This window comes from Lampetra fluviatilis, chromosome 42, assembly GCF_964198595.1.
Source record: "Lampetra fluviatilis chromosome 42, kcLamFluv1.1, whole genome shotgun sequence".
In the NCBI taxonomy this organism is placed as follows: Eukaryota; Metazoa; Chordata; class Hyperoartia; order Petromyzontiformes; family Petromyzontidae; genus Lampetra; species Lampetra fluviatilis.
This window is the reverse complement of record NC_136316.1, coordinates 9,138,368-9,156,591: the sequence shown is the minus strand read 5'-3', so window position 1 is coordinate 9,156,591 and position 18,224 is coordinate 9,138,368. Positions and strand designations below refer to the sequence as shown.

At 50.7% G+C, this 18,224-nt stretch overlaps 1 protein-coding gene across 3 annotated transcripts in view; it reads right to left on the bottom strand.

The window, feature by feature from the left end:
* ATP9B (ATPase phospholipid transporting 9B) overlaps window positions 1-14,619 on the bottom strand; it is a 120,084-nt gene extending 105,465 nt beyond the window's left edge. For all 3 annotated transcript variants that reach the window (XM_078875795.1, XM_078875797.1, XM_078875798.1), the window contains exon 1: window positions 14,448-14,619. In XM_078875795.1, the coding sequence (XP_078731921.1) occupies window positions 14,448-14,527 (80 nt within the window). In that variant the 5' untranslated portion in view covers window positions 14,528-14,619. The remainder of the gene's footprint in view (window positions 1-14,447) is intronic.
* Window positions 14,620-18,224: the final 3,605 nt, after the last annotated feature.

Below are 18,224 nucleotides of genomic sequence, written 5' to 3'. Positions count from 1 at the left end.
TTTACGGTTTCTGACAAGCCAGCAGGGCTACGCATTGGTGACACCCGTGCCTCACAACAAGAAGGGCTTGGGTTAGTTTCCTGACTCGGGCGCCTTTCTGCGTGGCATTTGTATGTCCTCCTGTTCTGAAAGGGATTTCTCTGTGTTCTCTGGTTTCCTCCCATAGCTGAACAAAACACACAATCTTGACCTTAAAGCTTTCGTGACCGCAGGAATTCCTATTTTTGGGTGTTTCGGTAAAGTCACGTAGATAGGTTAAAAAAAAAACACGATGTTTCGATCGCGACCGCTTGTGTTGCGATCGAAACGTCGTAGTTTTTTGTTATTTTTTGTTATTTTCTTTGAACCTATCTACGTGACTTTACCGAAAGACCCAAGAATAAAAAAAAAACACAATGCAACCGGTCTTGGCCAAATATCCCAATGCAGAAAAAATTACCTACAAATTATTAAACTGAGATTACGCATAGCAACATCGCAACCCCCCCACCCCCACCAGTGCGAAAACTTGGCAGGACCCTCCTGAAAAAGTCTTGAGACTCAGCAAGGCCTTTCCTGGGTGAACAAGCGGAATAACGATGGCTACGATCACCTGGCTGCAGCTGCAGCATCTCACCCGTCAGTTAATACGCCGCTGGGCCTCTGCCTGCTGTCATCCTCCCAGCCGTGACTCCCGCGGGAGAATTCACAGAGTGCAACACTTCCCCGTGAAGTGGACGCCACAATGGCAAACTGCTCGCCACGTTCCAAACATTAAAATAACCCACAGCTAGCGGACCACGAGTTCATGGCTATCTCGCCGAATTTAATTCCGCAATTAATTATGTATGCCTATAAGTAACGCGTAAATTATGTACGGCTGCGTGTAACGTATTAACAGCGCGTGGAGCTCATTCATTCATGAGACCATGAGTTCGGTTCCCTGGCAGGGTCGATTTTGCCCATTATCTTCCATGGGATGAGGTCGTGGGGCTGAGCCACCACCTGGTGAGGCTGCTCCCAATGGGGGAGACTGCGGAGGCAGCTGTGGCATGGAGGCTGGCTCCGGTGTGAAATATAAACCACGGGGGCTCGGCACCGCCACCGGAGACGACCGCTGCTCGGTGGCATTCATTCACTTTGGCGTTCCTTAAATGCCGCGGCAAACTCTGCAGCGCCTGCCTTGCGTCATCGGCATCTTATCTCAAATGTGCACGGAGCGCCCGCATCGGCAGTTGGTCTCCGCGTTGCCACAAGGCGACTCCGGCATCTTGCCTGCAAGTGGGCATCCGTCCGCAGGTAGGGGGTGACGACTGCTGCTCTGCGTAATCCCAACTCAGTAATTTTCAGGGTGAATTCTCAAATATTAGCAAATTCGGAACATCATGCCGGCACAAAACGGCCTCCTCATTTCGAATCACGCCATGGGAACCTCAACGTCCACTAGGAAGCAGACGGCGTGACGAACTTTTTGATTAATACGCCCGAAGTAATAACCGGGGTGGCCTGCCAGGTTAAAACCACAAACGTCTGCAAGGGGCGGTGAAGGCGCTGCCGCCGGGCCGCGTCACAGCCCGCTCTGGGTTTACTTTTAAACGAACAGAAGAAAGAAAAAAGATTTACATTCATTAAAGCAGTCGCATTGTGAGAATTGATCGAACATTTGCTGAAAACCGTTTTACTCTGCACGTGCGATCGATTAGCATTTCCCTCACGAGTAAACACACAGGTAGTAGCGTTATTAGTAACTTAACGACGTTCATAACACTATCGATCGCTCAGAGGTTTCCACGACATTCACGCAGAGGAGTGCGCGAGCTGCAAATTGCAGCAGAGCAAACTGAAGCCGTCTTGTCGCGGTGCCGCGTCAGGGTCAAGAGGTCGACAGAGACGATGCTGGAGACGCCTCTACACCTCGCCTCTGGGCCCCTCCTTCCGTCAGATCCCATTGAAAAATCTGACATCTTGCCTCCCAGGACGGCTCTCACAGCATCGCACCAGCTGGTCTTTAACCGGGCAAGCGGGGGGCGAGTGGTTTGCTGTGAGCCTTCGTGCTGCGTAACGCTCGGCACTGAGGCAGGCCAAATTTAGCATGAAACAAGATTTCCACAAAAGCCTTTCTGCGCGGTGGCTGGTGACCCATGCTGAAAGCATCAAACGCTCTCGCACTGGGGAACCTGGTTTAATTCAGGGCGGGAGCACGGAATGAAAAGGCAGAACCTGCATGGCGCTGACTCAAATCGTCCTCCACAAGCAGAGCGCTGAGGCTTTTGGGATGCACAGAAACCTTCCCGTCTATCCGTCTTAAAACAACACGCTTTCAGCCACAGATAGCGAAGTGAACTACACATGAACACTTGCCTGGGCTTGTTTAGAGATATCTGTACCATGTAACACAGTGTCGAGTAGAGCAGTATCGTTTGTGTGCCAATGGGAAAATGTTTTTTTTTAAACAAATGGCTATTCATACAAAACAGCATCTTCAACCTTCAGCGCATGCCACTGCAGATGAAATGGTTTGGGTAACTAATTGCGATATTTCACCAGGCGAGATCCCACGGGTGAGAGTGTGTATGTATGTTGGACGTCTTTTGCACCGTACTTAGCCAACCGTGCTAATCGGAGGTGAGGGGGGAACGACAACAAACTGAACACAAACTAAACGCTTAGTTTCAGAGGCAGTATTTGTACGTTCAGCATCGTGTTTCGTGCGATGCCAACTTGAACACCGAGCCGTGACTGCCACTGAACGGCACGTGCTGGTGAGCGATGCCCCAGGGTGTTGTTTATCCTCTCCATTTTATCGGTCAATGTCCGTTCTTAAACACGCTCCTTCCACGACACAGCGTGCTGGGCAATTCCCTGCCAAACTTGCCAGGTGGCCACAGTGAACCACGAGGGGCTGTAAACCGGCTCCGTTGCCATCGCGCGTAGCCAGGTAGCGCTGGCGGCGCTGCTGCACGCAACCCCCTAGACAGCGAGAGTTTTGCTGGATCCCTCTCACGATGGCTGTGGACTGCACCGAACCGCGCTCGGACGCGGCACGGGAGATGCGCGTCGTACCACGTCGTCACATTAATGGAAAGTCAAAGAATCGCCAAACTGCGACCGTGGTAAAAGCCCAAAACCACCAAACGCATCAACGACGAGTGCCGCCGTCCACGCCGCGCACCCTGGCGGCATCGCCGCAATCCGTAGAGAGTCTAACGCCGCGTTGGATTGGTTGAAAGACCTTAATATTGGATTATGACATCTTACACAAAGTGTTGCTTCCCCCCACCCATATGCCATACGAAAGAAGGTGGATCGCACAAATGTTCCAAAATTACCTTACCGTGGCTGTCGAGGTGGCACCATACCCTGGCTAGCCAGGAGAAAGCGGACCATCAAGTGTGAACTAATCTCCATCTGTTCCATCTGTATGTGATACTCTGTTGCCCCTAGAACGCGTGGGTTTTCTCCAGGTGCTCCGGTTCCTCCCACGTGTATAAACACTCATCATTAATTGTCTGAAAATACATCCAAATTTACACGCCTCGGCGAGCTGCGGCTCGTGCAAGGCGCTGTGAGATGCAGTTTGTGTGAATGGCTCTGCTGTACAATAACACTTCGAGTGTTATTTATAGTATTATTATCACTACCACTGGGACACGCAGTGCCCCTCTGAGCAGTTTCTACAAAACCTCGGCGATTCTTTTTTTCTAAAAGCCCCCTAATGGGCGTGATCTCTTCAAATATCGGAAGCTCGGCAAGGTCACGCCCGATTACTACTTGGCTAATCACTTAGAAGCCACATGACGAGCAGCAGCTAAATAAGCCATCAGAATATCAATTTCAAATAACGGGTATTCGACTGTCGCTGATGAGCAATGAACTTCCGAATGTTTCAACTAAATGAGCTTCTTGTGGAACTCGGTAAAAAAAAAACCCTGTTCTTAAGAGGGTGTCCATAACGGTGTCGTAGAGATATTATCCGTTGCGGCCCTCACATGAGGCACGGCCCACACGAGTCAGTTGCTAAAGCTCAGCGATGGTGCGCAGGGCACCTGCGTGCTCTTCTCGCATACACCGAGTACAGGGACCTCCAGAAGTGGACTAAGGACCACGGCAGGGAGCTTCTAGAACGATCGCAGCCGAGTGGCGGGGGCACACCTGGGCCGCCTTTGTCTTGCTAGTGGTGACGTTTACGCACCGCACCAGGGACTCATTTGAGGTTGAGTCCACCTAGGGGAGGCCCAGGACCGGTTCTGATAATCGTCACTGTGGTGTTGGCCGTGAGCGGGAATCGAACTCGGGTCGCCGGGTTCGTAGCGCAGCGTAGCGCTAACCGCTATCCTACGGTGCGTGGTTATATTACCCGTCCCAAACCGCTGTCTAATTGTACAGTAAATTCGTTGATAATAGATCACGCCTTCATGTACAACCCTGCGTTGTAATTAAGCTGTTATTTGTTACTTAGGCTCACTGACACAGCAGCGATATACCTTCCCATACTGCGGGAAGGAAACCGGAGAACCTTCGAGAGAGAACCCACCACGCATTAGCCGGGCGGTGGTGACACTCAACACTTCCATATTCCATCCACTCCGCAGCCCCTGCGCCTACAACACCTGGCAAGCCCCGACAGCCACCCAGTCGAGGAGTAATCGGGCGGCACCCTGCTTAGCTTGCAATATTCGATGAGGTCACACCCATTCGGGGGCGATTCGGGTGATTTGTCCAGGGGCAACAATAAAAGGCACTGGCGATTCCCACTCGCGTGACTAATCGCTGTGGGATGTGAAACTGCGCCCACGGCTATCCTCCACCCACTGAGAAGATGTTCCAGCACGGACACCAGAAGTGTTGAGTTGACGTGAAGCGCCGCGTCAGCGTTGACACCGTCGCTACCGCCGGTGTCGAGTTGCGTGCGCAGATCGTCGCCCGGTGCGAGCGTTCCGCGAATCGGCGCGCAAAAGGCCTGGCCGGCTCCCGGAGACGGATCGCGGATCGTCCTCTCCCCCCCGAGGGCTTTCTTCACTTGCACGTCGCCCGAGCGACACGGCACGCCAGCAGCCCGCTTCACTTATCGGTTTGACAAACGCAGCAGGAAGACTCGAGGCCGCCGCGTTTCCGGGAAACCGACGACAGCGCCGTCAAAAAAGCAGCTCTCGGAGCGAGCGCTTGCCCGGTGGGAGACCCGGCAGGGCGGCTGTAGAGGGAATTGCTCCAGACAGCGGCCGCGCTCTGCCCCTAATTCCCCGGCAGCGCGCGACCTCACGCAGGCGGGGCCGTGTGCGGCGCGCCGGGGGTGAGCGCCGGCAACGGCGGCGCTCTGCGTTTTCCGCGGGGGACGATTCCGTATCGATCCCCGTGACGCCCAGGCCCACCTGTGGCGCCAGGCCCGCCCGCCACCCTGGCCGATGCCGGAGAGTCTGCGTTAACGAGCGTTGCGTGCCGGCGAACCGACGACGATCGTGCCGCGGCGCCGGGCTCGTGGGGTAGACGCTGCCCACGTGGGAAGCGTGCGGATCGAGATTTTAAACTGGCCGCATTGTAACTTGCGCACGCAGGCCTGTGGTAGCAAGGTGGCCACCACACAAAGCCGGCTTGTGACACGTCTCATCACGCTCGATCGATGGTCTGCCTTGGGCCTGGCTGCTCACGTTTTGAGTGTTCTCTCCTAAATAAAAAAAAATCTGTTTTTAAATCAAGATAAGCAAAACGTGAACTGGCGTTGGCGCTCGACTCCATTAGCGCGTGCATGCACATGTTGTCAATTCCTCATTGTCATGGCGAGGGGGCGGAGATCTTCTCCACAGGGCAACTACTGCTGGTTTCCCACAAAGTAGTCCTCGTGTCATTGACTCCCCGCGTGCTGATGGGTTGTGTAAATAGCTGAGCGGCCCTCCAAGTTGTGGTGTTCCGGTGCGTATGTATCCATGTTGAACTTCTACCACACCGTACGTAGCCAACTGTGCTAATTTTTGTCCATGCAAAGTGTTCTGCCAACAGTGCCCCCCGGCCAAACCCGCCTACCCCATCCCCCCCCCCCCACTCCCGAGCAGGGCCCGTTAGAGCTCCCAGAGGTAGCAACCGCTCATCCGCTGGAGCACGGTTCCTCCTCCCGATGAACGCTGGCTGGGACAAAATGTTTACGGAGCACCGGTGTTGCATCCACCCAAGCCCGGTCCCCCAAACATCCGAGGCAACGTCCGTCTAGCTCGCACCACGCCGTCCAGTCTCAAAGCAACGGCTGATCGGCGGGCAATCGTCCCAGATCTGCTGTCATAGACCAAAGAATTCATGGTCAGCAACTTTTGTTAATCCTCTGGTGGGTGAAGGCCTCCCCCTGACTATGCAGGTCATGGGGGTTTTCTGACCATTCTTTACCACGCTGGTGAGTGTGGATGGGTGACGGTATTGGAGCACGGAACTGGCAGCACATGAGTAGAGTACAATAATGTGTTTTGCTGCATTGGCATCTGCTTCCCACTATGCAGCTCCACAGCTTCATAGCTTAAAGCAGCCGGTAACGCGTGGCGCTCGTCCATCCAAGTACTACCCAGGCTCAACCTTGCTCAGCTTCCAAGATCTGGCAAGATGCATTAACAGGTTGTTTTATTGACAAGCATCACAATTAGGATGGTTAAATAATAACATCTCTGCTGAATTCGACCAACGATAGACCTTCCTTTCCAGATTTGACCCAAAATGCTGTTTTCTTCCAGAGTGGATTCCTGAAGCTCATCATGTAAATAACAGAGATGGACGTCATCCGCCTGGAGAAAGGAGTCACTTCCACGTGCTGAGCTCTGTATCACTGCAACGCGCACTAACTAAACACAGACAAAAACCACAGCCTGTCCTGCCCCACTGTTTTACTTCACCTCTGACCTTAATTCTGTGATTACACCACTATGGCCCTGTCATTCAGTCTCGAGTTAAACACACATGATCCTTTTACAGGATTAACATGATTCATTGCATCTCCTCTAAGTAACTCTGGACACGACTCCGTGTCATTGGTGTTCTCGTGCTATATTTGAAAACGAGAGATTTCCGACACGGACTCACAACGGCCAACGACTTTAAGTGACGTTACCGGGCAGTTGACCATCACCGATATGGCATGTGGCTGACAACGCCTCTCAGTGATGAATTGGGGTGGGGACGAAGGGAGTTGAACCGCCACCTCCGAGCAAGCTGGCTCAGCGACCAGCACTGCTACACACTGTCCGGCTATCTATTTAACGCCGCATGCTACATTGTTATTACATGTTAATTAAGGGTGGTTGTTTTAAAAGGAGCCATGCAGGTCACCGTGGCCTGTACACTCTGCCCTCAACAGCAGATACTACTCGGGAGAATGAATTATTACAGGACCAATCCATTTCTTCGATGCAATGTCGTTGACTCCACCACGTGGGAGCACAATGAGGGCGAGGTTACTTGCCACACAAGGAAAATGCAGCGACACTGTAACCGCCACGTTTAATAAACACCCCTTCCCAAATGAGTCGACGTTCTTCGCCAGTATTAAAAATTCCACACTACTATGGCAGGGCTAGTATCCCCAAATGACGACTAGTATTGTGCAGCTTAGCTGTAGGTATTCGTTCACGTTTGTTGTAACCGCCGTGACAGCAGAGCACAGTAGCCTGCTGTTGCAAACAACGTTGCCCAGTGCATGAAGTCCACTGTGGGGTGAGAGTGGTGAGAGTGGTGGTGAGAGTGGTGGTGAGAGTGGTGAGAGTGGTGGTGTTGAAGAGTCACCGCGGACACAACCGCAGTGGCGCGCAGAGGCAGCGCGCCCGACACGCAGACGACGAGGGGGAGGGTGTCCATCCGCACTCTAACGGCACGGCGAGAAATTGGCTCAGCTGACCAACTCTATTAATACTCGACACTACTTTAATAAGCCAAAATGCTGTGATGAGCTACGCAAATGTGTTGTGTCAGCTCATGAAGTCACCGAAGCCTTTTTTAACCCATGCATTTCACTTTAAACCATGCGAATTCAACCCTAATGAAGCTTGGAAAGTTGAATGGAGTTCAAAAGAACTCTCGACCAAACACCACCTTGCGAAAGACCCAACGCAGAAAATCCCTGGGTTTGATCTTCCACGAAGCTCATGGTTCACCCTAAACCGCATCCACTGCACAAACCATGGCAGGCGGTGCGGATGCCTGATGCACAAATAGAAAATAATACTCTCCAGGGTGCGACTGTGGCCATCCAAAACAGACCACACAACGTCTAATGACGCAATGCCCAATCCACAGTTACGAAGGAGACATCACGGCGACTAACACGCCACTGCTCCGGACGCGGTTGTCTGGCTTGACCACCTGAATGTGACATTGCGGTTGTTGCTCTGCATCTACATCAGCAGCCGTACGATAGAGAGATGATGCTCACCGACCTGCTGTGCATGTGTACAGTGTGTGTGTCTCCCGGTCATCCCCATCAGCATCTCTATCGTCGCACACACACGTTGCACCTTCTCCCAGCCCTGCTAACAGTGGGCGCCAGCAGTGATGAACAGAGCCGGCATGTCAGGCAGCAACTCTGCTGTGCACCACGAGACAATTGTCAAGCACTTGATTTCCTGCTCTATTGGGCAGAGGCATTCGAGCCCAACTCCTGTCTACAGCATTGAGAAAGTGGTGGAAATTCCACATTCCTATAGCAGGAGTGAATCTATTCATAGGACAACCTCTGTTGACTTCCCCACAAAGTAGTTCCTATTTTATCGACCCCAGAGGAATGGTGGGCTGAGTCAACACCCCAACCAGGATTTGAACTCGCAACACCGACCGAGACCCCCTCGTTCTACCGCCAAGCCACTTGGCCGTATGCCAAATAAATAAACATCCTAAAGCTATACATTGGTCATAATTCTTTGTCATATCATATTTTACTATTTTCATTTTACCAGGTAAGGCCCACCTGATCTATATAGCTCTTTTTCAGAAGCGACCTGGCCACAAATGACATCTCAACACAGTGGCTTATCACGTGGAAATGTATGTCAGTCAAATACTCAAAGCGCATGTTGATTCCAAACGTGGAGGGAAAAACTGGAGTGCCTGGAGAAAAATCCACGCGACCACGGGGAGAACATGCAAACTCCAAATATCGGGATCGAACCCACGACCTCCTGCATAACAGGCGAGGGAGAAAACCAGCCAGCAATTGGTCATGGCCTTATACAGTCCACTTCGTGGCCAAATACGCACCGCTCAGTAATCGCCGGCAGAAACGATCATCGGACGGCTGGGGAATTGCCGAGTCCAGCCGGGGAAGACTGGCTCACGAGCCGGAGAAGCCACGGCTTGATCATCTGGCTGGCGCACACGTGCTCGTTCCAAGAAACGCTTTGATGCGATTCACAATAAAGGCACTTCATAACTGCACGCTTCCATTCCTACCACTGATACTTACCCAAAACAACAAACAATACACGTCACTTGTCTGGAACTGTACACGGATGCTACATCAAACTGGCGGTAACTTGACAAGCGCTCACCTCTGATGATCGCGAAAGGTAGGAAACAATCGTCTTTACAAACGCGACATTATCTCTGCAGAGAAAGATTAATTTCGATCGATGCCTGGCAGGACCCTGCGATGTTTCAGAGCCGTGAAGTGTAAACATCTACACCGCACTACCCAAGCTAACAGGACAAGGCGTCACATGACTAAAACATGCTCTCTGCAATCATGCTGTTGTTTTGAACACGTGTTCTTCATTGCCCTGCAGCGGAACCTCGCACCCAGCGCTCGTGAATATACACACATTAATAATACCCAGAGGCACGAGTGAAACTGACAAATGTCATATTTTGTATAGGAGTTACGAAGACGAGACAGAGGAAATGAATGGGTGCGAAGTGACTTCACATGAGAGCATGCGTTGACTCTCACAGCGCGATGCTGTGACTGAACAGATACATACGTGCACAATTGACATACGTATTGTAATACCACTTTACACACATGTACTGTGGATAAATACAAACTTAACATGCACGCAATGTATTTACATGTATTTTATACGCAAGCACTACGTACAGTGGTTATGTAGCTATTTATATCACAAGACCACTGATCCAATTGTTTTTTTCAGTGAATTCCCAACGTGTGGCCCCTCTTAGGAAAATAACATTACAGCCCAGCTGACGTCAGTCGCGATAGCGGGGAGGGCCCCATGTGCGTTCATGTTGGGGTGTTAAGGGAGTAAAGTTCAAATGACCCACAGCCGAATTACCGGCTGTGGTGGGGAGCACGTGCAAGCACTGCACACTGTCATGCCCGACGTTCATTTCCTCGCTCTCTCCCATTTGTTGACACGACCGCCAGACAGAACCCAGGATGTGAAGGGCGCTAGTAGAAACGATCGTGATGGTGATGATGACAGCACTGACGATAAGGTGAAGTGGTTCGATCGGGTTGGGTGAATATACTATTGTTTAACCCACGGTAAGAATCCACAAAGATCATTTTTAAAATTCTCTTGCAACCGAGAACTGGATTTACGAGTAATTGTGGACATGACAAGAATTGGTAGTAATACTAATAACGCCCATTATTTACCCAGAGCCCCTAACTGGCTCAGCAACTTCGCCGACAGAGTATATATACCGTTGCAAGCCACACTGCCGTATGGAAGAACATTTACTTATCATGGCCCAAGTCCCAAAACATTTTTAGGTGGGTCCTTTTAAAAGTTTGTCCAATTGCGTTCGTGAGTGGTTGGTGTGTGTGTGTATATATATGTGTATATACATACACCACACACTATCCTATTGTATATTAATCTGACAGTGTATTTCACATCTACACCAAACAGAAGCTGGTGAAAATACAGAAATAGCCAACTCCATGCCGACTGGTGCAGTGGTGAGTTGCACAGCAACCGGAGGCTTGGGGTTTTCCACCAGGGCCTATAGGAGCCAGATGCCTTGAGGATATGGATCCCTCGAGCAGGACAGTTCACCAGGCATGAGACTCACCGAGCCAAATGTTTGATGCCCACAGATGCTTTCCATAATGCTGCACGGAGCACTTCTAAAATAATGATAACAATAATGCTGTGTCTTGACGATGAATCTAAACAAGGTACATCTGAAAATCCCCCTCCTGGACACATCACATCTGGCTACTGAGCTGACCGGGCGCAAGTTAAGTAATTTTACAAACAATTGCCAAGAGAATTAGAACGGCGCACCGAGGGAATTATTGAGCGTTATAATTGCATTAGAAATCTGAATCCGAATCTTTATTTAGACTGGAGGAATCCGATGGTCTATTTCACACATGTCCAGTATGCACAAGTCAGCAAGAAATTCCTCTTTGTGAAAACATTTAGGTGTTTTTTTTCGATTCAGTTGTTCACAGAGTGTATCAACCACACTCAACGCTTCTGAACAGATGTATTGCATTCAAGACCCCAAAACACAGATGAATAACTGTGTACACAAAGCTGTAATGATTATTTATGACGGCAGTAATATTACTACAAGTGGAATTTGCTGACTTTATATAATGGTCACATACGACAAAACTGAGCAAGCATCTATCGAGACGGAAGCTCAGATTAATCATGTGAAACCACATTAGCAAAACCTGGTCAACCTGAGGCAGCAGAGCACAGCAACGTGTTACTGGCCGACGGCTGAGAGTGCAGATGATCATCCCAGAGGTGTGCACGCTCATCGCCGAGCCAGTCTGTGCTTCACACAGCCAGCTGCCTAATACTGGAGAAAACACACCCAGATATAATCGCGCGTAGCAGCATGCCACCGTGTGTCACTTATGCCACAGCTCAATTTGAGCAAGACCGTGGCGTGGCTCGAATCCAAGTTGGCGGCGCTGAACCAGTGGTGGAAATTGCACATTACTGTGACGACGGCCAGTGTCTCATTAGAACAACCACAAATTAGCGCTACTAATTTTGTTGACCATCGAAAAATGATGCCCGAAGGTCACCTCCGATTGAGACATGAATTCACAGCCTTCCTGATTGTGAGCGGTGATTTCTGTCCACAGTGGCATGGGGCCGCCAGCACCTCAAATACTGCAATTCATGCCATTAAATTCAACACAAAACGTTCACCGCTGGGTGTAGTGATCGATGGGTGCGGGTGAGGTGATGCAGCCTGTGGGGGTTGGCGGATCATTCAGGGATAAGTCGTGATGTGTGCTAGCTGCTCATTTGCTAAGCAATGACATGGCGGCTTCTGCAGGCAGCACGGAACATGCTTCCAAGTGTGGTGTGGAATTTGAGTGTTATAATCATATAGAATCTATAGCGCACACCGTTTTCATTTACCCTCTGAGTGGAGGATGATTCAGAGGTGGGGGAAATCACAGACAAGCAGGAAGGAAGCCGACATTCGCCCAAGCTCTGTGCTCCTATTTTAGGATATTGGCCAGCTCCCCCTACCACATGTGGGTTTTCTCTGGGAATTGGGTGTTCTCCGCTACACGTGGTTACCCCACACTGTGTCAGGCTCCCAAAGGCAAAGCAAACTGCTTCAGAACCTGGCCCATGCCGGCCCCTTTCTGAAGGAGCTCAGCAGTGAGGCTCTCTGTGACACAGAATGGTGTGAATCAGAGCTACGACCACCCTGGTCTCACCATGGCACGGGCATCACTGTTACTAGGCTATAAGCCAGGGGTGGGGAACATCTGGCCCGCGGGCCGTACAAGGCCCACGAAATCATTTGGTGTGGCCCTGCCAAGGCAACCGCAGGCAGGACTCGAAATTCAATAAATCTAGGAGCAAACCTGGAAAAGCAGTTGCGAGTAGCAACATCATCAATACCAGCTAACATCATCACACGCCTCGCCAAAGAGAAGCAGTTACAGCCATCGCATTAGGGGTGAGTTAATTAAATGTTTGACCAAATATAACAGGCAAATTTTTAAGTTGCTAATTTTGTATGGCCCGCGAATGATGTTATAAAAGGTTCCCCACCCCTGATGTAAGCAAAGGACCCCGCCCGAGTGTTGGTTGAATCGATGCCTTCATGGTTAATGGAATAATGAATCGAATGGAGTAGCTGTGGCCAAATTAGTCAACTCGGCAGACTAATCAACATCTTATAATTGACTACTTTTGGGGTTCCATTACTCGACCACCTTTAAAAATTGCATCTCCTCTGAAATCCAGCCTTTCGAAGGCTGGAACCCCCCATCCAAGCCTCGCCCAGTGTTTGCTGTTGCAACTTGCTGACCCGCCCCTACTGGAAAAATAACTTTATAGCTCATCGGATTCCTCCAGGATAAATAAAGATTCTGATTCTGAGTCAGTGTGACGCAGCTGATGATACCAATGACTTCACCAAGCCTCACCCAACACCTCCCGTCCAGCAGCACATTTGGAATCAGAGGAAATATTTTCCCAACTTTTTTTCCTGTTATATGAAGAGTCGATCAACTGAACAGATAATCGGCAGAGTAATCGATGAATTCCCTACACAATCGGGTAGCCCCACTAACGCTACCGGATAGAGCTTGGATGGGTGACAATCATGCATAGCAGGTGTTATAGGCTTCGAGGGAGATACGTGGTGGGCAGCAGAGGGAAGTGCATCGTCATCCATTGTTGTACTGCACTATGTTCCAACACTATGCTCTCCGCTTTCACTACCACGCGTCGACGGATAAGAAACCATAACCCCACATGGCGTGGATTGACACAAGGGCTGTACGTCTACATGAACTAAATTACTGAAGGACTCAATGATGAATGACTGAGTGAAAGACTCAACGGTGAATGACTGAGTGAATGACTAAATGGTGAATGACTGAGTGAATGACTAAATGGTGAATAACTGAGTGAATGACTAAATGGTGAATGACTGACTGAATGACTGAGTGAATGACTACATGGTGAATGACTGAGTGAATGACTAAACGGTGAGTGACTGAGTGAATGACTAAATGGTGAATGACTAAATGGTGAATGACTAAATGGTGAATGACTGAGTGAATGAGTAAGCGGTGAATGACTCAGTGAATGACTACATGGTGAATGACTTGAGTGAGCCGGAGCCTCTGAATGACACGACTGTCAAACACAAAGCCTCTAATTACAATACCCACACTGCATAGGCGCAGCCACGCAATTTCGCAGCGCGCGATTCGCCGCAGCGCGCTCACGTGACACCACCGCACCCAATCGGACGCCGCGCTCGGACTATACGGACTACCAAATCGCAACGCCCTAAAACAACAACACCACGGGGCTCCTCTTCCCTGGGCCTGACTCGGCCACCGCGCCTTGCTGGTGCCAATTCACGAGCCCAGCCCTCCCCCTCCACCTCCTCCTCCACCTCCTCTGCCTCTCACGCACGAGCGCTGACACGAAACAAACACACGCGGCGCGGCGCCCGGGCAGGCGGCCGGAGTCGAACGGCGCCCGGAGTCCCGCGGCCTCCCCGAGTCTCGTCCTAGCGGCCGCGCCGGTCCCGGTCACCTGGAGTCGTGCGCGCTGCGCAGGCCGCGGCCCTGGCGCCCGTGGGCGCGCACCGGGTACAGCGGGATGCTGTCCCCCATGGCGCTGACGACTGCCGCGCCGCTACTCCTCCTCCCGCTGCTGCGGCGCCGACTGCGCGTGCTCGCCGCCGGTGCCAGCAGAGAGGTTTTACCTCCAGCTCGCGGGGTTGGGGGAGGGGGGGGGCACGCGAGACGAGCACAAGGTCGCCAGATCAGAGGTTTTTTTAACCTCCAGATGCGGCACGGCAACCAGATCAGAGGTTTTACTGATAGGAACCACCTGGTTCCACCAGCCCACAGGGGATTATTGTGTCCGTCCGTCCGTCGTGCATCAAAAAATGGAAGGGTCGGGCTGGGTGGAGAGGGGAGGGTGGGGAGGGGCTGAGTGGGGAGGGTGGGGCTGGGTGGGGAGGGGCTGGGTGTGGAGGGTGGGGAGGGGCTGGGTGGGGAGGGGCTGGGTGTGGAGGGTCATGAGGGGCTGGGTGGGGGGTGGGAGGGGTGGGGCTGGGTGGGGAGGGGCTGGTCACCCCGTGGTGTCCTTATAAAACTCAACGTTTAACCTACTCACGCCGGCTTGTGCCCACCCTCACAGTCGGCCATATTTGCGGAATACACCACGCCGCCGTTGACCCTGGCCATTGACCGAGCAACCCAACGTTCCTACCAGCTCCCTCCGCAGGAATCTGTTTTTTTTATCTCCAGATGCGGCACGGCGACCAGATCAGAGGTTTTTCCCCCATTGCCTCGAGCCTTACCGCCCGTGCCCTGATGGGCGACCGCCAAATCAGAGGTTTTACCTCCAGATCCATCCAATTTCTTTAGTCCGGCTGCTTTCACATTCAGGTGGTAAAGCCCAGACAGACGCCTCTCAGGAGCAGTAGTGGAGTTGTGTGTCGCCGTGGTGTCTCCTTCGTGTTATTGTGGATCGGGGAATTGCGTCGTGACGTGTTGTACGGGTCTGTCCTGTACGATCACAGTCGCATATAGCTGTCAACCCATAGGGTTCACTCCGTATTCTTGTACAGGGTAACATTAGACCTCATTTGCCAGTACCAAAGTATAATAATAGGGGTTTTCCCCCTTTTTTCTGGTAACAAAACTGAAACCTTTTTACAAGGAATCATGTGCGCATTAACCACAATACTTGTGGTCAAAATTCCAAAAAAAAACACTGATAATATATGCAATATCTATTTCAAGGATAATGCATATATTATCGGAGTGTGTTTTTTGTTTGCATTTTGACCACAAGTGTTGTGGTTAATGCAGACATGATTCCTTGTAAAAAAAAAGGTTTCAGTTTTGTTGCCAGAAAAAAGGGGAAACCCCTATTATTCTTGTACAGGGTAATTGAGCAATTTTCAGGTCCAGACGGCGTACAGCCGTTTTAATACGGGCAAAATATATATTTGTGTTTCTCCCTTGTGATGGGACTTTGTTTGATGAACGTTGAGATTTATAAGGGCACGGGGTGACCAATAGGGTCTGAATTGGTCTGAAATAAGGTAGGGCACTGATCAGGGTCTGAGAGGTATGCAGTCACACACCACTATTGGGAAGTTTAACAATTTCCATTTGTGCATCATCAGTTATCATCCACATCGACTGCCACGCTTCGTGGAGTGGATCTGGTTTAGGGTGGACCACGAGCCAGCCTAATGGAAGATCAAACCCCAGTGGATCTTCTGCGTTGGATCATTCACAACGCAGTGATGGAAGGGGTTGTTTGCCTCCAGTGTTCTAGCTGTTGCCAAGTCACGCGGTCTTAGGGGCCGTCTATAAATGACGTCACGCGATTTGGGACGATTTTTGACCCCCCCCCCCTTCGTCACACGGCGTCACAAAAAGTCAGACCCCCTCCCCCTCAAATATGACGTCACAAAGCTCTGCCCCCCCCAAATAAAACATGCTTCAAATCGCTTTAAACTATTGTCATTGTAGTGCGTATTTAATGTGCCGCTGCAATCTGATGTTGTAGGAGAAAACATTTTATTAAAAAGTCTATTTAATTAAGTAGAACGTGTTGTCTATATTTATTTAAAGTTGCGCATTTTGATGTGACGTCACATTTCTCACCCCCCCCCCCTCGTCACACATCGTCACAAATGTCTGACCACCCCCCCCCCCCTAGGTGCGTGACGTCATTTATGGACGGCCCCTTACCTCCAGATCTAAACTCAATCTGCTAAAGCATTGCAGTGTGTGTGTGTGAATGATTGTGTTTGGCTGTTGAGTGAGGTGTTCGGCTTAACTCCGTATTGTTGGCAAACCTGCGCTCGACCTCGCTCATACATGAACCCCGTTAGTCAAACCCGAGGGCCCTAAGACGCCCATCCACTTGCCTTTCAAATATTCCAAGAACAATCATTGGAATAGGTGACGATGCCTTTGGCGTTGCAATACCAATGGTTTGGAACAACCTCGTTTCTTCCCTTTACATCAGAGGCGGGGAACCTTTTTTCTGCCAAGGGCCATTTGGATATTTATAACATCATTCGCGGGCCACACTAAATTATCAACTTAAAAATTAGCCCGTTACATTTGGTCAAACATTTAATTAACTCACCCCTAATTTGATGGCTGGAACTGCTTCTCTTTGGGCGAGGCGTGTGTGATGTTAGCTGGTATTGATGATGTTGCTGCTACTCGCAACTGCTTTTCCAGGTTTGCTCCGAGATTTATTGAATTTCGAGTCCCGCCTGCGGTTGCCTTGGCAGGGCCACACCAAATGACTTCGCGGGCCTCATACGGCCCGCGGGCCGGACGTTCCTCACCCCTGCTTTACATCGTGCTGTGTACATCTTCCTTTCAAAATATTCTGAAGCAGAAGATTTGTGCTGGATACAACCACATTTGGCAATGTGATTTGTAACTTTTATCCTTACCCATGTATCGACAGTTAACTTTAAATGTGTAATTTTATTGGTGGCTGTGTGGTGTTGTCTTGGTGTGGTCTGGCACTGATCTTGCTGTTGTTTTTCTGCCTTGGCCAGGCTTGGGAATTTGTGTACTTTTGCAATTTTAACTGAAATACTTGATCTATTTTACTATTTATTTTGTGATGTGCTTACCTTTCCTGTACTTTGCACTCCTATAGTTTTTTGGTCTTGTTGTAGCTTTGTGACCCGCCCCAACTGGACATCTGTGAAAAAAAGCTTCATAGCTCATCGGATTTCTCCAGGATAAATCCATATTCTGATTCTGATAAAGGGACGCGAGCGAGTCTCCACAGTTCAATTCGCATTGTACGCACCGTTAGTGCAACGTCTTCTCAGAAGGCCAGTCCAACAAAATCATTGTTGTACTGCACTTTCTGTGCTGCCCGCCTTCACCAACCCTGCACTGACCGGCGTGGTGAAGTATGGCCATGAAACCCCCAGGACGACCCGCTCGGCATGGGAGTCCGTCATCCAGCAGCGGATCAGCGACGGACTGTGCGTGAATGCGATGTTCTGGGTTGTCGCCACGACATACCAGCGAGGCGGAAAGCAGTTACGAAATCCAGGAAACCGTAACAGATTCCAGTGTGCTTTTAGCAATGAATTTCGCTGATTGGAATGCAGGAAAGTACAAACCGCACGGTGGCATAAATCACCGCGGGGGACATTTGCCCTTTTTTTCTCAGTCGAAAGGTGAAAGCGCAGCGCTGCAATTTCTCGATCACACCACCGTCGGAGGAAGGGCCTCGACGAGCGGTGGCTCGAGAGACTACGGTTGCGGTGACCCACACTCGACCCCACCACGATCGACGAAGTGC